Source organism: Thunnus thynnus, chromosome 4 (genome assembly GCF_963924715.1).
Source record: "Thunnus thynnus chromosome 4, fThuThy2.1, whole genome shotgun sequence".
Lineage (NCBI taxonomy): Eukaryota > Metazoa > Chordata > Actinopteri > Scombriformes > Scombridae > Thunnus > Thunnus thynnus.
Window position 1 is genome coordinate 21519455 of NC_089520.1, and position 24150 is coordinate 21543604.

General features: G+C 39.6%; 1 protein-coding gene across 5 annotated transcripts; it reads left to right on the forward strand.

Annotated features, from left to right (window-relative positions):
- Positions 1-213: 213 nt before the first annotated feature.
- Positions 214-23996, forward strand: arhgef25b (Rho guanine nucleotide exchange factor (GEF) 25b). Of its 5 annotated transcripts, none has more exons than XM_067587498.1 (16): positions 214-609; positions 12072-12406; positions 12502-12603; positions 15764-15891; positions 16151-16217; positions 16393-16496; positions 16745-16814; positions 17640-17729; positions 17840-17932; positions 18634-18684; positions 18813-18890; positions 19149-19340; positions 19428-19608; positions 19704-19897; positions 19998-20138; positions 23079-23996. In XM_067587498.1, the coding sequence occupies exons 1-16, from the start codon at positions 516-518 to the stop codon at positions 23100-23102; spliced, it is 1944 nt and encodes a 647-aa protein (XP_067443599.1). In that variant the 5' UTR covers positions 214-515; the 3' UTR covers positions 23103-23996. The 5 variants fall into 5 exon arrangements, with proteins under 5 accessions (XP_067443599.1, XP_067443600.1, XP_067443597.1 ...); XM_067587499.1 differs by having other exon boundaries at positions 19998-20078; XM_067587496.1 differs by having other exon boundaries at positions 12075-12406; positions 19998-20190.
- Positions 23997-24150: the final 154 nt, after the last annotated feature.

Sequence of the window (24150 nt, forward strand, 5' to 3'; positions counted from 1 at the left end):
ACTGAGAGGGGAAGCTGAGGGGAGGAGGTAGGTGTGATGAGGGAGGGAGGAGTGGAACAGAAAGGGAGGGGAGAGAACGAGAGGAGGTGGGACTGGGAAGCAGATGCTGGCACGGCTGTACAACATGTTAGCTACCATCCCCTCCCTCACCACAGCCCCTCCCCTTCCCTGCCTCTCTGTTGCTCCCTCACTTACTTTTGGTCCCTCTCATAATCTTTGCACACTATCTGGCCACACAGAGAGCCTAGTGAGGGGAGGAGAGTAGCCTACTGTCTCCCTGTTTGTCTGCAAATCATGGGATAGTAGCAGCGTTTGTGCTTTCTTCTCAGGGGTTTCTACTCAGATTTGGAAGATGACTGTGGAGCTCGCTGTACACTTTTTCTCCCACCTCTTCTGGGGATTACCACAGGAATAGCGTGCGTGTATGTGTGTATGTGTGTATGTGTGTATCTGTGTCTGTCCAGCGCTATGACTGCATCTGATATTCTTGAGTCTAGCAGCGCGAGTGGATCATCATGAGAGGGGGTCACCACCAGCGAGGGTGTGGGTGTCAGCACCTGTTCAGAAAACTGCTCAGCAAATGTGGCTGCTGCTTTGTCCAAGTCAGAGGTACGTGGATGCTCTGCTCATCAGGAGGATGTTTACTGTCGCTGTTTTCTGACTGCGGAGTGAACTCTGCACACCAAGTTTAAAGAACTTTCTCTTTATTTATGACATACCTCTATTAGGTTGTTTCTTTAACTTCCCGAAGTTGTTGCAATACATTCATTTTGTTGCTTGTACACAATGATTTGCAATGTTCAATGCACTCGGGTGCCACTTTCTCATTGAGGCTTTTGTAAAATCCACTTAACCTTTGTTTACAAATATGTTTTTAACAATTTTTTCTATTATTTTTAATATATTTTTCGTCCATTCACTTCTCAGTCTTATTGCGCGTCCCGCAATACTGAAGGGCAGCAGCATTAGATGGCCCAAAAACAAATGATGGGGCTGTCTAGACAAGTTGTTAGGCTTCCTACTGTGTGCGTCCTTCCTGTTCATTGCAGAACTAAAAAAAAACGAGAAACTGAGAATAAAATAGATAAAAGATTAAAATATGTTTCTCTTCCTTCATTTTACTTTTACAGGATTCATAAAAATCTACACAAAATAGTACAAAGATGGAGATCAGACTATTTAAAGAAATACTGAAAACTATTTTGTGGGTATTACACCGATTTTGAATATTACCTGCATTTATAGATGCAAGAAAAATATGGAAATACACTTGTTAATGGCTGAAACAAAAAACATTATTTCTGCTTAAAGTCCAGCTCATATTTGCATCAACGTTTTTTGTTGTTTTTTTTACTTGACAGCACCTCTCTCATGCCATCTACACACCCCTTATCTAGGTCTGTTACGCTTTTTAAGTGGTTGCTAGTTGTCCTCGGGTCCAGGCTAATATGTTATGCATGTTATGTTAGTGTCTGTTCATTGGTCATAGTATAGTGCAACTATAATATTGCTTGTAAGGTTATGACGCACAAAAGCTACTTCTTTGAAACTATATGATTAGCTAAAATTGTTAACCTCCCCGTATTAATTTTGCTAACTAGCGACTGTTAGTAGCCTCCTCAATCACATTTAGCAACTAAACAACAGCTAGCTTTACACTGCTGACCATAGTTTTAGTTTACAAAAACTCTGTATGTGGTCAACAGCTCTTATTCCCGTTAGCTTCAGTTTATGTTGGAAGAGCGAATGTGGTGTTCATTGTATGATCTATATAACATGTCAGCTAAGCACAAAAAGGCTTGAAAAATGTTAGCATGCTAGAATATTAGTCATAATATTAATGTTAATTCCTTGGAGTTACGTGTGAGGTGACAATTGCCCCCGGATTGGAGAAAGAGAAAGTGTTAATGATTTTTGCACTGTGTATTGATCATTTCTCCTTCTATTTAAGAGATAGAGATAGGACTGAAAAGAGTGCAATATTCCTTTAAATATAAAAGAAACGCCAAGAGAGACTTATAGCTGCTCTGGGATGACACAATGACAGTTTTATTTTTGGATTTGTACACCTTTACCAGGGAAAATTCCACACTTCGGGGTTCATTAACAGTAAATTTGCAGTCTGTGTTTGGAAATGATACAGATCAGCAAGTACAACCAGTGATTCATGTTCCAGACTAACAAAAAAGTCAGTGATAGAGACACATCTGGATCTGTGCAGTGTCAGTGTGGCCGCAGATCACTGAATCACAGAAGCACAAGAGTCAATGAGTCACTGTCCCAAAATTCCTTTCCCCAAAAAGCTCAGCATAACAAGATTTATGAGACACAAAATAGAAATGTCATCATACCATATGATCTCTGCATCACTGACAGAAATACTATAAATGATGAAAGCATTAGTGCAGATACTTTTGCCGTTTTCATGCTGTAGGTTTAGATGTATTTTTGAGTACTTGGCTGTTTTGTAAATATATGTCCTATGTGTGTGGCAGCGACAGTTTGTGGCTTTGTATACCACAAACTTTAGAGGCTATGAGATGAAAGCATTACCTTTTTTCTTACCATTGATGCATTTTTGACTGCTTTTTAACTGCTGTTCTGTGTAGACACAGTATACACTGTGTGTGTGGCAGTGGACAAAAACAGAATTTCTTAATCTGTACCCCCGCAATATTGTGACACTGCTTTAGAGCAAAGGCAGCTGTATGCAGACACACACACACACACACACACACACACACAAACACACAAACACACACACACATAGACAGACAAATACGTCCCATTACGGCCCCGACCCTTAAATCCTCTGTTGCTCCAGTTGCTCGGGGAGTGATTACAGAACAGCTCTTCTCTGAGCTGCATCGCACTGATGGACGCTGTAAATAGACGTGTGAGATGTGAAAATTAAAAACAGCTTCGTGTTGAGATGCCTTGCTTTCTCACCTTTGTTCGCAAAGCTTAATAGAACATCTTTGACACTTTTCTTTGGGATACACTTCACACATGGTGTGATGTGATGTCAGTATTGCTGTTATACAAGGTGTTTTTTTCCCCCTTTGACTCTAAAAATACCTTTTTTTTGTGTCTGTGTATTTATAGCAGTCACGGTCAAGACAACATCAGCTCTATTTTTTCAGTCTAATCTGTTTGTTTCTTCTTTCATACCTTTTGTTTTCTGTGGTCGCGAACATACTTTTCTTCATTTTCAAAGGTTGTCCCCTTGAGGCTTTCTCTTCTGTTCGTGTAGCTTTCTGATCTCTCTCTCTATCTCCCCTGAAGACTTCCTTCTTATCCTTCACTCTGCATGTCTCATTGAGTGTTTCTTTTCATTTGGCACAATGTCCAACAGCTATTTATAAGGACAGAGAAACACCTCCAGATAAAGTATGTTTGGGAAACTTGCTTGGAAATCTACTTAAAAGTCCTGCCAACATCTCACTGTCTCATTACACATACGTCACTCTGGCTTAGAAACTGCTTTGACTAATAGTCCATTAGCCAACCAGTGTATGTGAGGTCATCGCTGCCAGTATGTGAAGAAGTAAACATGATGACTAACAAGCACAAAACTGTTTTGTTCCACAGTGCTCCTACATGTGCAGCAGCCTACATAAAAACTCTGCCATTTTTGCACTTTTGTATTTGGTGGTTGTGTGACTGGCTGGTCTTCATTTTAACTTGCACTTACAATAACGCCTTTTCCACAAAAAGTTCCAGGTTCTTTGGAACCAGAGGAACTAATCTCAGGAACTAAACTTGGAACTAAAAGTCCCTGTTGTGCAATCCTGTTTGTGTTTCCACTGCATCTGATCATGCAAATTGGACCCATGATGAACTAAAAAATGACAGCGTTTGAAAAGTATTCACACAGGAGGGAAAACAACACAAATTTCTCCTGTTTTTCTTTGTACTTACTGTTGACTGCATGACTCTGATGTTTGAGTTGGATCTCTTGCTTTTTATTAAAATGAGTCGGAAAGCCGACAACAAAGCCTTCCTTTACTTACTTACTTACTTTACGATGAGAAATGTCCACTCCTCGTCCTAAAATCGATACTACAGTATTTGTTTTCTGAATGAAGCGGTAAACAAGTTCTAGCAGCCTTTCTGTGTTTGACCAATCAGCGACGGTCAGTCATACAAACCCTGTCTGCAAAGTTCCTGTACTTTTGGAAAGTACTACCCCCCAAGCAGGACTTTTGGGGAGTAAAACAATCCCCCTGGAACTTCATTTAGACCCTGGTTCCTCCAGTGGAAACACAGGTAAAGGAACTAAGTTCCTCAACAGGTTCTTTCCTGTTTGGGAAACTTCCTGCAGCTAATCAGACATGGTTCTGTGTCCCTACATGAGCAGGGTCCAGCAGACACAGAAAACTCAGCCTCCTATTTGCAGAGCAAAGCCAATTCAAAGTACTTCACATAATGCATCAAAACATCAAACAGTAAATACATATTAAATGTTACATAAATTAAAAGGATGGAATCCATTTTAAAATAAATTAAGACAATTAAAACAGAGAAATAAGTACAAGATAAGTGCAAATACAAGGTGGAAATAAGGTTCAGTCAAAGTCGTGGCAAGTCTTATCTTCTGGAAGTCTGATCCAGCTCTGTGGTGCGGAGTTACTAAATGGTGCTTCCTTATGTTTAACTTGGACTCTGTAAAGAGTTAGCAGACTACCTGATGAGAGAGAGAGATTTTGGTCCTAAACCACTGAGAGATTTAAGACAGGCAGTAATTTAAACTATATTCTATGACACAGTGGAAGCCAGTGCAGAGAGCTCTTACTCTATCTTCACTGAGAGGACATGTTGTACTTTGAGAAGGTTTTCAGGCAGCAGACTACTATGAGAAGTGACCACAATGTACAAGTGAGAGGCTAGATCAGCAGCTTGCAGCGCCGTGGGAAAAAGGAAATGGTGGCGTGAGGAATTGTAGAGATGGCCAGCTACACTGTAGAAAAAAATTGTAACTGGGTCAGTTGTCAGCACACAGGATGTAATAGCATGTGATGATGACGGGATATTAATCAGAATCATTCTTGTCATAGTTTATAGAAAATACAACTGAGCCACTGTAAAAAGAAACAACCACCACAGGGATAAAACTGATAGTTTTACAGTACCAGTCACAAGTTTTGACATACTTTCTCATGAAGGGAATGGGAGGGTGTGTTCAAACTTTTGACTGGTACTGTATCTGTGCACATTTGAGTACATACAGTAAACGGTGAAATGTACATTCACATGCCTGTTAATACTTACTGAATTAGTGCCTGTAATTGCCACACCCTACCCATGGATGAATGCATAGTTTTTCATTTTTTAAATTACTTAATCAATCCACTTGTAATGTAGCAGTGTCCGCTGACCAGTGGATAACACGTAGCATTAGCATCAGCAGTTAGCGATATCAGTGAGGAGCAGCAATGTCTTAAAGTGAGTAAGACCGGTGAAGGCAGGGTTGGTTGGAGGTGTTTTATGGCAAGTCAAAGTCAAGTAAAAGGTGTTAGTAGCAGCACCGTTTATATTTAGGACAGACAGTGTGTAGTTGGTGCACAGCGAGATCAGCTAGTCTTGGTTTTACCTTAAGCTCCATTCTGCACTGAGGCTATTAAAAGTAACAGCAACTGTAATGTAATATAGCATCTACTCAATTAACATTTCATAGCTACATGTTAAAAGTCCTCTCTTCACTGCAGGAATGAAACCGCTCAGCAATTTAATGGCCAGCAAGGAAGATGACGCGTTTATGTGTGTGTGTGTGTGTTTTTAATTCTATGAATCTCTCACTCTACCTAACTGATAAACTACACATCAGCCCTGCTCAGGAGCGAGTGGATGCAGATAACGAGAGTCACAAATTTCTAGTTTTGGTGATGACAGCAGTGGTGATGACTGGGAGGTATTTTGCTTCGGCAGTGTTTCAACAGGAAGGGAAGCAGGACGTCTGAGCCCAAAATGACTGGATTTGATTGCAATAATGATGATTGCATCCATCAGCATGCACAAAATATGAAGCAGCAAGAGCAGTAATCAGCTGCCACACACGTGACACACAAATGAAGGAATGGCACGTAACATGTGCAAGGCTTTAGTCATGCTTAGACTTAATGCAGTGTCCTGCTGTTTGAAGCAGCGCTTCTGCAGAATCTCAATGATTCCTGCTGACCATGACCATTTATGGGGTTGAGTGGGGGAAAACATGCCCAACATAGTTAACTGTCTCCCAACTATCTGCTTTAAGAGAGAGATCATCGACACTTCCATTATGTATAGTGGGTCACGGGAGCAGATAAACTTATCTCTCTGCAATCACAACCAGATGAGCACAAAAAACTCTTCTCACAGTCATATGAATCAATCATTACCATAAGAATCATTTTTACACCTGAAATTATAAAATCGGTTTAGTTTTATGGAAGGCCTCTATAAAATTAACTGTAACTCTATTTTTAATTAAATCACCTTGCTTTTCATAAGATTTTGGTTTTCATTTAAAAGGTAGCATTCAAGTGATGTTGATTCATTACGTCTGCCCATTGTGATTCCAAGATGGCTACTAATTACCAATTAAATCATAGCACATCATATTGGCAATGATAGACTACTACAAAATCTTACCCAAATATGCAAACTGGTGAGGAAGGATAAGGCTGGTTCTCTGATTCTCTATATTTTTCTCATAGTCAGCAAATCTCATGTGCAGAGCCAAACTAACAATGAACTCATCCTACTTACTGTATAAGTGTGTGTGTATCCAAAGTCTAATATATTGTATTCCTCTGTGCTGTAGACCTCCGTTGTTGTCCAAAAACTATTGTAAACACGTCATTGAACCACACTGTGGCTCTGAGTGACATGTTCCTTCACCACAAAGTTTATGGGCATGTTAGTTTGTTTAGAAACGGCTCCAAAGACTAATAACAGTGATCATGTTTTCAGTCTCTGGAGAGAGGTCCGTTTACAGAGCTTCATTGGCTTGTTTTGCAACCTCTTGACTTTGTACTGAAGTTCTTTGAGAAATTTATAATCTAGTACAAAGTCAGGATGTTGTGATATGTTGCACAACAAGCAAGCAAAGCTCTGTAAATTGTGTTCCCACACCTACCGTACACAGGACTACTCTCCAGAGACTAAAAATGTAATGAAAAACCACAATGAAAGTTAAAATTACCTACCCAAACAGAGAAGAACTTACTAAGATACATTTTGTTGGATTTGGTTTTGACGACTTCAAAAGGTTGTGAGGACAGAGCTTAAATTTGATCGTTTTAACAGAAAAGGTTAAATTACATCTTTGTACACCTGCATTTATTGGACAAGTGAGTCAAAAGAGAATAGATAACCACTTGGGAGAAGTAGACTCACTGTAAACTCACAGCCTTTTTACTGGTCAGTAGATTAACTGCACAAGTAAAGTCAGTGTGAGGAACATGACCAAAGAAAATGCCACCCCAACCTGGGCGTTGGGACACTCACAAGCGGCAGCTGGATTAATCTGAGGACGTGAGATCATAGGACAGGATAGGACAACAGAAAAAAAAAGATTTTTGACACACATTTTTTAAGTTTTCCTCCAATCGTTGCTCTATTTATCATGAATTACTGTATTTTATCTCCTCAAGCCTTTAAAAGTTACTCAAATCGCTGTTGTTTATTGACTGTGAGCAATGAGTGTGATGAGTCATTTTAACTGTAGTAAAGAATGCTGCTTCAGTAAAAGTTACATAAGAAATGAGGATGATTACTGACTTGAAACATGCTCCAAAAACTACACAATCTACCCAATTATAGTAACAGTTACAGTAAATGTAGTTAGTTATTTCCTTGCATTCAGCAGCAGTGAAGTGCACGCAGCATTAGAGATATGATTGCTGCCAATGTTTGAGCTGCCAGCGCCCTGTCTGCAATAGACAGGATTACTGTTGTAGAGACTGACCCTGGCCAATGTTTTGGTCCCGTTCGCTGGCATCTCTCTGGGTGTGTTGTCTTAGCCAATGGGGTTGCAGTAAAAATACATCCTCATTCAACCTTAATCCATCTGTCAATCTGAACGCAGTAGAGAATTTATGTTGCACATAAAACCACCTCCCCAACTGACAATTCACACAAATCAGCATCAGTAGGGAGTGAAAATGTGTTCCTAAAATACGTATTTAAACATCATCAGACAATTTTCAATTTTGTGTGAAATTATTTAATATCGTTTTCTGTAACGCCTGCATGCAAAGATGCAGTCACAGCAAGCATGCTTGCACGCTCTGCTGACACTCCCTGCAGTCCGGATGGTGGTCCAGCTGTTGCTCTGTGGGAAAGTGACTCATTACATAAGCGCCTCAAACAAACATGAGAAGCTGAGTCGCTCAGTTTGGCGGTGATTTGGACGTCACAGTGACCATCACACACCATTAAGGGTCAGTTCAGAGGAAACATTGATGAGTTTGTAGAAAAACCTGCATCTCAGCTGCAGTAAGGTGTACTTATTGTTTCAACAGATGGTGAGATGTGAGAGGTCCTGTGTGACCTGACCTTGAAAGCAGCATCACAGATAAAAAACAAGGAGTCCAGATGGCTGTCCGTGCTCAGGGTGATAACATACATTGTGTGTGTGTGTGTGTGTGTGTGTGTGTGTTGGGGGCATATGTATATTTGCACCAACTGATTTTGTTTTTGTTTTTTTTCTAATATGGGTCCCATATTGAGGATACGGTTAGAAAGACATTTTTGGTGAAGCCAATCTGATATCTTACTCTTAGAGTATTATCTTATGTTGTAACTTCTGTGAAACGTGACGGGAATCACAGGAGAGAAAAAACTGCAAACAGATTTGATTCAAAAACCTCAGTTTGTGCTGTAGCTTAGCCATGCTAGCGACATGGCTCTACGGTGAAAATGTATAGTAGTCGGTTGGTCCATCACTCTGGTCCAGACTCAACACCTTTTGGATGTACTGCCATGAAATTTCACATCTTGTAGAAAATGAATCCTCCTGACTTTGGTGATCCCCATCTAGCGCCACATGAGGTTGACGTTTGTGGTTTATCGGATGGATAGCCTAGAAATCTGGGTCTAACATTCATGATCCACTCAGGATGAACTGAAATAACTTAAGTGATTCCCTGACTTGAATATTATTTTGTCCAATACTTTGGTTTGTGACCAAATACCTGTAAAATCAATGACATTCCTATCAGCCCTGTACTTTGTGTTTTGTGCTAATTAGCAAATGTTAGCATGCTAACACCCACACTAAGACAGTGTACATGGTAACCATCATAACTGCTAAACATCAGCATGTTAATTTTTGTGTTTGTGAGCACATTAGCATACTGACTTTAGCATTTAGCTCTAATCTCTAGCGTGTGTAGACTTCAAGCCTTGTTTGGCAACAAACAACATCTTGCAGCTGTGTTACTTTCACCTTTTGTCTCCTTCTCCACCAATTATTTTTCGTTTATCATTTAAATTCCACATTTTCTAACTTATTTTTCTTTCCTAAACTGGTTTATTATTCTTGGTCAGCATAACTTTTGATAAGATTCATTTGGAAAATAAGCAAAGTGTCCGAACTGTCCACTGGTTCAACCCTCCCGCCCAAGAACCACCAGACACACACAAACACTCTCTTTCTTTCTCTCTATCACTCAAACACACACACACACACACACACACACACACACACACACACACACACACATACACTTTCCTCTAAATCATCCCATTACAGAAATGAGTTTCAGTCGTTTACTGCATGACACTGAAGCACAAGGCAATGAATTAGTTTTTATTACAGTCTTATTTCATTGCTTTGCAGGAGAACAACTATTTGCCTCACAGTCAACTCAAGCTATCAACACAGTAACATGATGAGTATGCATATATTTAAATAAAATCATTAAAAACAAGATAATGCTGTGAACGGTGAACTGGATATATGTGTATTATACTGCTTCTAGGGATTTTTGCTGGACACCACTTTTGCACCATAGGATGAAATAAAAGGTCTGGAATGGAGCAAGAAGAAAAATACATTATTTAGTATTTTACTGTCCATATGGTGTCTTTTTTAATGGCTGTATCAGACAGTTTTGGCAAATGTCTGACCCAGATTCTCACTGGCTTCTTGAAAGCTTGTTATTATGATTACAGCTTACATAAATGTGCTGACAGGGAATAGTGGCTTCTGGGAAGAGTCCAAAACGACAAAATGGGGCTCCTAAAAGATTCCACTTTGCTACGATCAGCAGAACAGAGTGAAATGTTAATGTTAGGGTGCTTGATTAAAACAGTGTGGTTGAGGATTAGGTACCAGTTTCCATAGTCAAGAGACTTCAAGCTGGAAACAAAATCCAGCTGTGGCATAAAAGGGTATCAGCTCCAGTGTTGGTTCAGCCTGAGAATGAGGGCAGTTCACTACAGAAGTGATGAGCTCAGGCGTCATCACTGACCTTAGGTCACACAGAGGACTGGAAAAATCACTCCAGTTTTTATCTGTTAAATACTTCATTCAATAATTAAGTTATATGTGAAAATTCAATGCTTACAAAATTAACTGTGTCTTAATCATGTGACATTATAGCCCAATGCAGGTTTTAATGGGGTGTAATGGAGAAAGAAACAAATAAACATCCAATGGGGAAAAGTAAATTTACTCAAGTATTGTCCTTACTTTAAGTACAATTTTGAGGTAGTTACACTTTACCTGAGTATTTCAATTCGGTATGTTAGACCACATTTTAGAGGGAAATATTGTACTTCATTTATTTGATAGGTATAATATTTTGCAAATAAAAAAAGCTCCACATTGAAAGGCAACATTACATGCTTGTTATATTTTAAAGCATCAATAAAGATAAATGAATGAAACCATAGTTCTGCACATTTTTGGTCCTTTAAGTACATTTTACTTACATACTTTTACATAAGTAAAACTCTGTGAGTTCCCCGGTAGCTGAACTGTTACTGCACCTGCCACATATCCACAACGGCTCAAGTCCAGCAAGAGATGTTTGTTTCATGTCATACCCTTCTTTCTCTCTCCTTGTTTCCTATCGACCTCTATTCCAATAACTGTCCAATGAAGGCAAAAAGCGCTAAAAAAATAATCTTAAAAAAAAACAAAACATAAGTAAAATTCTGAATGCAGGTCTTTTACTTGCTGTGGAATATTTTTACATTGCTGTATTGCTGCTTTTACTGAAGTACTTCTTCCACCATAACAAAGTAAAATTAAATGATTGAATAAATAGTCTGTCAGTGTGACGCTCTGGTCAGCAGCACAATAACTTCCTTCTTAACAAAGTACTTTGTTTTGGGAACAGAACTGTGTGCACAATAGATTCAGCATTGTGCGCTGCGTCAAATAGTCAAACATGTTTAAGTATGTCGAATGAGTTTGTGTTTTTATTGTTGTTACACTTTAAATCTTCCATATAGTCTCTTTTTTTAAATACCAGGATTTTAATCTGGGTATTTTGATTTTTGTTATTTTAAATATGTCTTGTTTTACATGTCTTGTAGTTGAGAGATTGGTGATTTGAACTTCGCCTCCTATTTAGATTCAAGGTTTTGTTTTTTAAACAGTTAAAATACCTTAGCACTACTGTCCTACTCTGCTATGTCTGTGCACTCAGTTTACCTATATAGTTCCTCCAAAGCAGATTTTCTATACCCTGTTATGCTTTATTTTAACTGCATTAAAAAAGCATAAAAAAATGCTGCGCATATATTTTGAGCCGGGCAGTTATGTAGATTGTATGACCTGTAATTTTCTTTTTTCAGTGTGAGAGATGTATGCAGTCAAAATTAAGTTATTTCCACCTATATTTTTGAGACCTTCTTTGTGAGAGCTGATCTGTTTTTGTGTTTATAATAATTTAGGACCGGTGGGTACAGTAGCTGCAGCTACTAAAATTACAGTTTGGGCTTAACGCAGGAAATTGAACATTTTTGTGCAGAAATCTGTCTGCAGCATCTGACCTGAGAGGATCAACCTCACAATTAGCTGCTGTACTTTAACCCAATCCTTTTCCCCCCCTCTCTCTCTCTCTCTCTCTCTGCAGCAGAGTCGTACTCAGCGGCGGGCAGTGACGGCAGTATTACCCCATCAGTGGGCTCTGTGCCCCATCAGGCCTCAGGCAACTCCAGCCCCTGCTCACACACCTCGTCTGGAGGATCACGGCACCCGGTCAGCGCCCTGAAGAAATGGCTCACCAATCCTGTCCGCAAGCTCAGCTCTGATGCCAGAGGAGGAGCGGGGAAAGCGGAGAAGCAGATGTGCAGGTCAGATGGGAGGCAGCCACCGTCGCTCCTTTCCCATGGCGAAGCTCAACCAAGGTCCCTGGAACAGCACGACAACTACACCATCCTCCCCTCTGAAGACCGAGACACAGTGAGCGTGAGAGATTTCAACTTAATGTATACATTTATTCATTCTGAGGAAACACTTTTTATGCTTGTTTGTGATGCCCATTGTTTTTTTTTATTATACAGGTGTGTAAAGACAGTGTGTTGAGCCCAGCATCTCCTCCTGCACAGCCCTCCGGTCAGAGCCACTTATCTGATGTCCTGCAAGGCAGAGACACACAGAGTCTAGTAATGTCTCAATTCTGTATTATATCCTTTTGTTGTGCAGTAAATACTTAAACAGGATACTGATTTTAAAGTGATTGCAGTCACTGTTGGTAGTTAGCTAAGCTGAAAACAAAACCAAGAGTATTTCTTTGGATGTTGTAGGGGAGATAAAAGGCCCATTGTGTGTTATAAAATTCAAATTTTTAACCTTTACAAGAACGTTTTCAATATAAAAATAATCAATGGTGCAAAAACAGTTGGGGAACGACTCGTAATACATTCAAGTTATTGTTGCAACAATATGAAATTATGCATTGTTTGAAATTGTACTTTTTACTGATGAGAACATATGATTAAATTAGACGACCAGAGAAAAACACAAGTGAATTGTTTGAATTATGCAAAGTCAAATGTGCTCTCAACACTAAATTCTTCACTCCCCTCACAGTTATTTTAACTCTTTCAGTGAAGCCTCTCTTATCAACAAACCCTTTTTTTGTAACACAGCTCTCATGAGCTAATGATTTCTAAATGATTGAAACACAAAAGAGAACTCACACTCAAACTATGAATTACAAACATGCATACGTTCCTCGACCTCCTGTTCAGTTGTATTAGCATGTGGAAGGCCTCATATATGCACACGCCAAATAAATAGAGAATATTTTCACATTTTGCTACATGTTTGGGGAGCACAGGCACACACCGCTTCTTTCTGGTAACCCTACACTGTACTGAGTATCCTCTGAAAGGTCCTGTAGAGTGGAATCAATCCTGTGGGCTTTTCTAGACGGCATCTGGAAGTAATCAACTAGCCGAGCAGCCTGTAACAGGCTGAAATGGGGTCAGGGTTGGGGTTGAGCCAAAATTAGAAGAAGAGGCCTAAAGGCAAGGTGCGAAGCAGGCCTGTAGATGTGTGGATGTGATGGACAGTGCTCCTCCAAGGATGACAGGGTCAGGTTTCATAAGCTTTACATAAGAAGAATCTTTTAGAGGGTTGAAACAAGTCTTTTACCTGTCAAGTACATTGTTCTGCAAGATATATGAATGTTCTCACTTTCAGCCCAAATCTAAGGGTCTTTTGGGACAATATTATTCCAAAGACACCTGCAGCTTTATATTTACTTTGGCTCTTAACTCTTTATTCTTGTCCTTCCCGGGTCAGGGTAAATAGAAGGCCTCATTGTCTCTTTTGAAAGAATCATTTGACATTTTTGAAAACACACTTACTCGCTCTCTTATCTGTATGCTAAATATGAAGCAGCCAGTTAGGTTAGCTCAGTAGAAAGACTGGAAACAAGAGGAAACAGCTAGTCTGGCTCTGTCTAAATCTTGTACCAGCACCTCTAAAGTTCCCTAAATATGTTGAATATTCTTCTTGTTCAATTTGCACAAAAATCAAACAAACGAGATACATGTTAATTGGTGAGCTTTAGAGGTGCTGGTAGACAGATTTTCTTACCGTTGAAAGAGACTATCTAGCTGTTTACCCCTGTTTACAGGCTTTGTGCTAAGCTAAGCTAATTGGCTGCAGGCTCCAGCTGCATATTTGCCAGAAAGACGTGAGCATGGCATCAATTTTCTCGAAAGCAAATAAGCAAATTTCCCAAAATGCCAAACTACTATATTCCTTTAACTTCCTAATGGTTTTCAGAGGAGCTAATGTACTTTTATCTGTTGAGAGGGGAACATTTAGAGCAGTGACCAAGCTAAGCTCTGCAGTTTTAATTGCTCCTGTCTTGCGGATCAGAGCCAGAGTGGAGATGGAGTTTGAATCAACCTCAGATGGCTTTCATAGTCGGGATGTCTGCTGGGTGAGGATGTGAACAGTTGACACTGAGAGAGAGAGAGAGAGAGAGAGAGAGAGAGAGAGAGAGAGAGAGAGAGAGAGAGAGAGAGAGAGAGAGAGATCAAAAAAAGACTGTCCCCAGAAAAAAAATGGTAAAAAAAGAGTTAAAATCAACAGAAAGTGCATATCTGACCTACAAACTGACTCACACAGAAGGATTATCATCCAGAGCACTGAGGTAGGGAACAAAATGTGGTGAGACTACAGTATGTCAAGAGGATTACAGTCAAATTCACATTAGATTATACTGCTTTTAGGTGAGGAGTGATATTTGTTATATAACAGCTCTCCATTTATTTAACCCCAACTTGTTATATGACCTAAATTGTACAAATGTTGCTCTTTATTCGCCTTCATCCATGAGGCTCAATTCTACTTTTCTAATATATTTGCTCCACAAATCTCCTCAGCAGCAGCAAGGAGAGACATTAAAAAGTACTTATTACTCTCAGGTTACTACTCAGGGATTTAGGGTGGCATGACTTTCCAACAAGAGGATCAACGAAATTGCCCAACTGATGAGTTCCCCAGGATAAGACACAAGTCCGTAGCCCAGCTCGTCTCCTTATTTTTCCACAGATGTGTGCTGGCAGGTCAGAGGATGCTGCAGAAGACGTTTAATGATTTAAATGTGTCTGGCTGATGCGCCAGTGGTCAGACTTCACGACACCAAAGTGTTTCACCAGTGGTGGAAGAAGTACTCAGATCCCTTACTTAAGCAAAACTACCAGTAAAATAATGTATGTATATAAAACACTCCATTACAAGTAAAAGTCCTGCATTTAAAACACTACTCAAGTAAACGTGCAAAAGTGTTTTCAGCAAAATGTATCAAAAGTAAAAGAACTCATTTTGCAGTAAAATGGCTCCTGTGACTGAGGTATCACTACATTTTACCTCATTAGATTGTTAATATTGGTACATCGATGCTTAAGTAGCATTTGGGTCACAAAAACAAGAAAAAACAAAGTTTTGCCACAAACGTTTCTATTCATTTTTTGGACTTTTGTCCGATATTGGATTTTTTTGTGAAATACTGGATATTGTCCAGACAATACACTGCTCATTATAAGAAGTCATAAGCCAAAAAGTTTGTAAAAGCCAAAAGGTAACTACAGTCTGGATGTAAAATAAATGTAAAGGAGTAAAAAGTACTATATTTCTGTCTGAACTGTAGTGGAATTGAAAGTAGCAGAAAATGGAAATATTCGAGTAAAGTACAACTTGAGTAAATGTACTTGGACAACTCACTGACTTTCTCCTCTTACGTAATATGTTATGATGTTGCTTACCAAAAGCTGTACTTTCTTTTTTTTTTTTTTTTAATTTTAGAGCCACAAATCCAGCATCAACACTCTCCAAGGTGACGACAGCTGTACTGTGACTGATGATTCAGGGAGTCAGTGGTCTGCTACAGTGGACAGCGAGGAGGAGAGAAACATGGCCTTAGAGAAGAGCATGTAGGTGTTGACCTCTGTATTTAAAGGGATAGTTCTACATTTTGGGAAATAAGTTTGTTTGCTTTCTTACTGTGAGTTAGATGAGAAGATTGCTACATCTCTTATGTGGTATTAATGTTCATCTAACTCTTTCCCAACATGTCAAACTATATCTTTGCCAGACGTGTACATTTCTGAATTCATTTTGCCAGAATGTAAGTGATAATTCCTCTTTCTGATTATGCTTTATTTGCTGTTTTAATCTCTCTCTCTCTCTCAGATATGTGCTGACAGAGCTAATAGAGACTGAAAGGTTGTATGTGGAAGATCTTGGACTCATAGTGCAGGTGTGTGTCTCGCTTCAAAGCTTCAAAAAAATCCACTCACTGCATTTATACAAGAAATAATTTATTCTCCAACATTCATGTCTTAAACTGAAAGAGAAGTTGTCTTTTTTCGTGTGTGTGTGTGTGTGTGTGTGTGTGTGTGTGTGTGTGTGTGTGTGTGTGTGTGCGCGCACAGGGCTACATGGCGTCTATGACCAATCAGGGAGTTCCAGAGGATATGAAGGGGAAGGACAGGATTGTGTTTGGAAACATCCACCAGATCTATGACTGGCATAAGGAGTGAGTCCTAAATGTTTTTTTCACCTCTCAGTTCCGCTGAATTCGAACAATTTTGTAACAGTTTACACTTATTGTTTCTGAGCTTCTCATGTTTCATGACGGTCCAGCGTGTGTCATGCCCCCTGTGGCTGTTTGTTTCCTGCCTCTGAGTGTGTGTGTGTGGGGAGGGGGGGGGGGAGTGTGTGCATGTGTGTTTATTTGGCTGGATGACTGTTCTTGCCTGACCTTTTCTGCTTCGTGTCAAACAGCTATTTCCTGGGCGAGCTGGAGAAATGTGTGGGTGATCCAGACAGCTTGGCTCAGCTCTTCATCAAACATGTGAGTCTATTGATCAGTGAGCAACAAGTGCTAATGAGAAGTTTCTTTTTTAGTCCCTCTGCGTGTTTTGAGTTTGTCTGAAGGTTGCAGCCGTCTCACAGAGAGTTCTGGCTTTGTGCAAAGTCTTTGGTCCCCTGCCATCCAGATGTTTCTCCATCTTGCAGATCAGTTGTTTGCAGGTGCAGCTGCAGAATAAAAGGTCTCGTAATCACTCTGGTTCCACTAAAGAACTCTCAAAGCCGACATTCAGTGTTCAAGATGCTCCGCAGAGACCACGCTGTGTGTGAAAATGAGCTGGAATTAGAGATCTAAGAGCTCTATTAAAAGTATTCACCCCATTTTTTATCGTTTTACACTGCACATTGAAAAAACAGATTATGTAATGTCAAAGTGAAACCAGATCTCTATAACTAAACAAAGTACAAACATAAAACACAGTAATAGATGAATTAGCAGGAGGATAAACTATTGCTGTTTTGATTGGTTGCAACTTTTTTTCTGCTCAGCTCCTCTATCCAACTTGAGTCAGCGTGGTGCAGCAAACCTAATTAAGACACTGCAAATTAAATCATTCTTTGTCAGCCACTGGAACTATTTAATGAGGGAAAGTTTCTGTACTGATTTAACAAAACTTAACAAAAACTTTTGAGGGGAATGGGATCACAACAAAACTTGATCTGGAACAGCTCACAAGTTGAATTCCTTCTCTGTCCGTCTCTCACACACACACACACACACACACACACACACACACATACACACACGTGCATCATTTACAGTGACAGTCACATGATTTCTCTCTCTCTTCCTGTCTTAAATTTCCAGGAGCGACGACTTCACATGTATGTTGTTTACTGTCAGAACAAACCCAAGTCAGAGCACATCGTCTCTGAGTACATTGAGACCTACTTTGAGGTGAGGGCTTAAATCGATCACAACTTTATTGCTACATTCATCTTCTCCCATCACATGTGTTGTTTTGAATTTGCATTTAAAACCTTTCTCTCCTTTCTGTCACCCGACAGGATCTCAGGCAGCAGTTGGGTCACAGGCTGCAGCTCAATGACCTGCTCATCAAACCTGTTCAGCGGATCATGAAGTATCAGCTGCTGCTGAAGGTTTGCTGTCATTGTTACATGTTGCTACCCATTATACATTAGTTGTTTTTTCCCCCAAAAAAGTTTCCAAACAAATAACAGATAACAAGTAGCATGTCGAGCTTCAGAACGGATTTTAAGTTCTTATAAAACAGAACAATAAGAGGAAAAGGAAATTTGGTCACCTATGAGAAATAAAAAGTTGTGGAGCTACATGGCAAATATAAAAGTAAACATCTATATATGTGTACACATGTACACATATACTTACAGTAAGTGTGTAGTGGAGTACACAATGATAAAAGACAAAAGAAATACTTTATTTATGTGGAAATTGGATTCCCATGTTTCCTTAAAACTGAAAATGACCCTCATAGTTGAGATTTAATTTTCTTCCAGTTTAACAAAGTAGGAAATGTCTCAAATCCAAAGATAGTGGGTAGATGTAACGGAATTCAACATTATTTATTACTCATTTTATTTGTCATGCAACCAAAAAACTGCATAACAAAAAAGATGTAAAAGAAAACAAGAAACTCTGATCATACATCAAATTTATGGAGCTTTTTTCTCTGGAATAAAAAGTTATTTCCCTTCCGATCTTCCCACCAGCTTCAGAACTGCATTGAGTTTTCTTAGAATTACAGCATAAAAAAGGGTAATGCTTCTTTATTATTAAAAATCACTACAACTCTAAATAAACTTGTGTTTGGCACCTTCAGGACTTCTTGAAGTACTACAACAAAGCAGGAAGAGATGTTGAGGAGCTGCAGGTACGAGCTCATTACAGAATGTACAAACACATATAAAATGGCATTTTAAATCTGTCTGAATCTTTAAACTTTGTTTGTGCAACTTGTTTTGACTCATTGAGCTTCATCCGTTTACTTTCCTACATCAGAGGGCGGTGGAAGTGATGTGTTTTGTGCCTAAACGCTGCAATGATATGATGAATGTGGGCAGGCTCCAAGGTTTTGAGGTGAGATTCTTTTTTATCTGTAATCATGTGTGCCAGGTGACTTACAATAATAATAAACTTTATTTCTGTGGCACCTTTCAAAACCAGAGTTACAAGGTGCTTCACAAAAAACAATAACATAACATACACGTGCAAGATAGAAAACAGGAAAATAAATCAAAAAAGAAAATGCAAACAGGAAAATAAAACAACAACAACAAAATGCATTAAAAACACTTACAGGCTATCACAATGTCTGTGACGAACATAATGTTTCAGGGGAAAATCACAGCTCAGGGGAAGCTGCTCCAGCAGGATACCTTCTCTGTCAGCGAACAGGAAGGCGGCTTCCTGTCCAGAGCCAAGGAGAGGCGGGTCTTCCTGTTTGAGCAGCTGGTCATCTTCAGCGAGCCAATTGATAAGAAAAAAGGCTTCTCTTTGCCAGGGTACACCTTTAAAAACAGCATAAAGGTAAGAATATCACTGTGTTTGAATCATTCTTCATGTTTGTTTTGTGCTTCTTCTCAATGTCCAACACATCTGCTGCGTGCTCTGCAGGTCAGCTGCTTGGGCGTGGAGGAGCACGCTGAGGAAGATCCATGCTGCCTAGTCCTGACCTCCCGCGGGACTGACAGCAGCGTGACACGCTTCATCATGCAGGCATCATCTCCGGAAATACAGCAGGCTTGGCTCGATGACGTGGTCCAAATCTTAGAAACTCAGAGGAACTTCCTAAATGGTACCAGAGACTAATGTTTCCTCAATAAAACTAAAGATTTAAGAGTTTGGTGTGGTGCATCTGAGTAATTTGACCTTTCGGCTTTGGCACTGTAGCCCTTCAGTCTCCAATAGAGTACCAACGCAGGGAAAGCAAGTCAAACAGCCTGGGCAGGAACATGAAGTCTCCAACTGGCCTGCGACCTCACTCCTCGGCATCCATGGACCGACGTCAGCAGCCCTGTCTGCTGTCTTACAACACCTCCCTGCCCTCACTGCATCCGCCCCAACACAGCCCGGCCTCAAAAGTGGTGAGTTTGTATCAACGCTCCCTTCCACTTACGTCATCCATACTTTTCTCCGACATCGTAAACATTCACTCTGTCTTTGATTTCTATTTTATATCTTAAGGTTTCTAGCCCTTGTGCTGGGGCGCATCAAGAGCCTCACCTTCCACTTTCCTCCAAAAAGCAGCCCAGTTTGTGCCCTGAGGTGAGACACGGCCGCGGGACGTCCAATGGCCTGCCTCCCTGCAGCCAGCAAAGCACGCAGGTGCATCAGTCTGGCCTTACACAGCAGTAAAACGAGTACTCTTATTCTTCCTGTAAGTAAAAGAAGCAACATCATATTGTAAAGGGTTGGTTCAAATTACTACAAAAAAAAAAAACCTCGCATACCTAAAGTGGTATCTAACCATGCAGACAGTTTTTATTTTATTTGAAACTGAACTGACTCCAGTGATTAAATTCTCACCTGGCTGCAGTGATGTGAAAGTTTTACTCCAGGGTGTGTCAGTACACTGTGACATCACTTCTGGGTATGGTCGACGGTGTGACTGATTTAAACTTTCACCCAGATTGGGCGGTGAAATACTGTTTTTCAGTCTGGTACTAAATTACTCTTTAAACATGCTCTGTTAAAAGTAAAAGTTGTGTTGTTTAGTGGATCTTTGTCGCACGCCGTATCTCAACTGCTGCTATCCAATAAAGGCGAGATGCAATAATCCAAAAAAATTAAAAGACATGGATTCATTTTTACTTAAAGTAAAGCACTCTTAGTCACAAATTATACTCAAGTATCAAAAGTAAAAATACTCATTCTGAGGGAAAGTAGATGCATTAACATTTAATGAGCAATTTAATGTTGAATCTAACTTCTTTATACTCTGTTAGGTAAACAATGAAATGCATCGTTTTGAGCATATTTCTATGTTTTGTGTGTAATAACTTTATCTGCAAAGTCACAACTTACTACAACCATCAGATACATGATGAAAAGCACATTTCCATATGAAATACATTATAAGTGTTACTGAATGAATATACTAACTAAACCCTTACCCTAACCTCCAGTATAAACCCCCAGGACCTGGAAACTGGACAGTAGTTGAGTAAATATAGGTTGTTACTCTCCACTTCTGATTGTAAAATTAATAAAGTAATATAGCTGTGAGATTTATCAGGTTAGGTGGTCTATGGTCTATCGTTATAGGTAATTACCCCATTCAGCATTTATTGTGAGTACAAATAAATTCACTGGATTTTAAATAGTGTAGATGAGATCGGTGGAGCTGTTATCTCTTTGGCAGCAGCCTGATGTTGTCATGATCACTGGTGATGAGGGGAAATGACTCTCTGGTTGCCTTTGTCAAATATCCTGTTGTTGTTTCTGCATGGATTTACAAACCTGGTTGACCTCATCTGTTGCCAGAGTCATTCTGTCATCCAGTTTATGGAAAACCTGCTGCTGACCTGCTGTTTTATCTTATGCGCCCAGACTTCCACCGAGAGGAGGAAGTGGCTTGATCACAGTGCTCTTATTAGACGTGCATATCTGGCCTGATTCCACAGCGGTTCTTGTCCTCTTGTTCCCCCTCTTTGTGTTTTTGGATCCGCACTGTTTCCATCCTGCTCCACATGCCCAATAGTACATGCAGGTTTCCTATGCATCCATAATCTTTCTGTCTCTGGTGTTTAATCTCTCAGGGAGCAGCATTTTCTCACTTAATGTCTGTTTCTGAGCAATATGACACTTTGTGCAACAACTGCATAATCATATTTCTGTGGAAGTAAAACCCAATATGGATCAGGTTAAAGCACACACTTGAGATTGTAGTTTTTTTCACATGATACCATCATTTTATAAAGCTGGACTAATCAATATTTAACAGTCACTCAAATGACTATCCATAATATGTCAGGGGTCACTCGTAGGGAGAAACCCACAGAGAATTATCATCCAACTCTGCAGTTCCCATCAGCTCTGTGCAGCATTTTAGAGTCTTACTGTGTTAGTCACTATCACAGCTGTAGCCAACCTGTCAGGTAGCTGCTTTCAGTGAAAAAGTTATGATAAATCGACTGAACACCACCTGCCCAGCACCAAATGCTAGAGGAACAAAGTTAGCAAGTAGCTAGTGAACATAATGAAGCATTTAGCAGCTAAAACTCACTTTAGGAGTTGGTGAAGATCAAAGCAGAGCTAAAAGTTGGGAAAATGTTGAACTTACATTTGTCAGGTGACCCGAAACACAACCTAACCTCAAATGAATGCTAATGTTGCTCTGTGTCTTTTGGATGTGTGAGTAAACAACTTTTGTTTGCTAACAATCCAGATATATAAACTTTATAAGGTGATAATATGTCAGTGTTGTATTTACAGCTTGTTATGCTGCCCCTAAGCGGCCAAAAAAATCAATTAATGCAGCTTTAAACATATTTTGACTAAGTTTGTACAAAATTCATCATTTACAATATATAATGTTTTTAGTAATGTAATGTGAATTTATTTGTTGGTTCACACCACAAATTATTTTATTCTTATCACATTGCTTTGTCCTGTGGTGACTTAGAAATGATGAACACTTTGTATGACAGGGTGGGTTTTTTTTTCTTTGCTTTGTGTGTTGGTAATTAACAAAAAGTAACATAGAACATTTAATTTACATTCAGTGTCGTCCAGAATGTTGAGAATTTTAATCAGTAATCTCAACAATGAGATTTCTTTTGAGAGTCATGAGGTGTTGTGCGTTATCACCAAAAGCTCCTTCTGTAATTGTTTGAACAAACTGAATTTTTGTGCAACAGTAGAAATATTAAAGGTGCAGTGTGTAGAATTTAGCGGCATCTAGTGGAACAGATTTGGCAGAAATGGGATATAATATTCAAAAGTATGTTTTAATTAGTGTATAATCATCTGAAAATAACACTCATTGTGTTTTCGTTACCTTAAAATGAGCCCTTTATATCTATATAGGGAGCGGGTCCCCTTCCACGGAGCCCGCCATGTTTCCACAGTAGCCCAGAATGGACAAACGAGTTTCACAGCCACCGTAGGTTCCCCTACACACTTGGAAAGGGAGGCGTATTCAGTTGGTTGCAATCTGCAACCTCACCGCTAGATGCCACTAAATCCTACACAATGGTCCTTTAAATACTGGTTCTTTATACTATTTTGAGTGACTATTTAATTTATACATTTCTGTCCTCTTAGGGTGTGACTGGCAGTGTCCAGTAGAGCGAGCAGTAATGACCTCCGATGACACATGAACTCACTTTCCCCTTCTGGAGTGAGAGTGCCTCGGCCGAGTCTGCGAGCTCTGTCAGCATCGTTTGTTTCACTCCTGTACAGAAGTCATCAAGGCCTCAGTGTCTCTGTCTTCAATATATTGTCCTAGATTTCCTTTTGAATTTCCTTCAAATACCACTATGGTGCAGGCTAATCTGGATTTGATCTTGTATAATCATATTGGTTTGATTGTGTTCATTTGTGTGTGTGTGTGTGTGTGTGTGCAGACTCCACATATACACATGCCTACAGATATTCATAACAGAGAGGAGATTAAATGTGTGAAAATAAGGATTTTAAGCACTACAGAGACTGTACTTCATATTGTATATGTATAGATTTCTTACTTTTTCCACTGAAAATTCCTTGATGGATATTTTTGTAATGCATAATATTTTCATAAGGGACCAATTCCACTTTATTCCCCCAGAGAACTGGGAGCTCAAATCCCATACTCTGTGTCCTTAAATGACTTAAATGTATTCTTGAGTCCACCGGGTGACTGCAGAGTCCAGCCTCACAGTGGGATCTGAATCTATATGAGTTGTGTACATCTGTGCATACCCTGCAGATTTGCAAATAGCTGTGTTTTCCCTTTGGTGGGCTATTTTAACCCTGCCATTGTTAGACTGTTATCTGAATGAAACACATTAGCAAACCCACACAAAGCACACATCATTATCAAGCAGAAAGAAGAAAAAGGGAACAAAGATAAATCAGAGGTGCTCATCTGTAACTGTCATCTTGAATGTAAATAATCTCATGTGGGATCATATCAGTGTAACTCTGTGGTATTGTGATGTGCTGACACACACACAGAATTAAAGAGAAATGCTGTTCAAATGCTGGTTATCATTTTTCTCAGAAACTAACACATTTCTTAACTACATTATGCAGCATAAAACTTCATGGCCTTTTTCTTTACATGTTTGTGTATCGTAAATCGAAATAGACCCGTGACAACTCTGAAGGAAATGAATAACTGATCATGCAATCA

Bases quoted from the DNA above. Each gene is read 5' to 3' on its own strand.
- arhgef25b (XM_067587495.1), top strand. From the start codon at position 516: ATGAGAGGGGGTCACCACCAGCGAGGGTGTGGGTGTCAGCACCTGTTC. The intron at 16,497-16,744 runs GTGAGTCCTAAA...CGTGTCAAACAG, and splicing joins ATCTATGACTGGCATAAGGA to CTATTTCCTGGGCGAGCTGG. The intron at 18,891-19,148 runs GTGAGATTCTTT...ATAATGTTTCAG, and splicing joins GCAGGCTCCAAGGTTTTGAG to GGGAAAATCACAGCTCAGGG.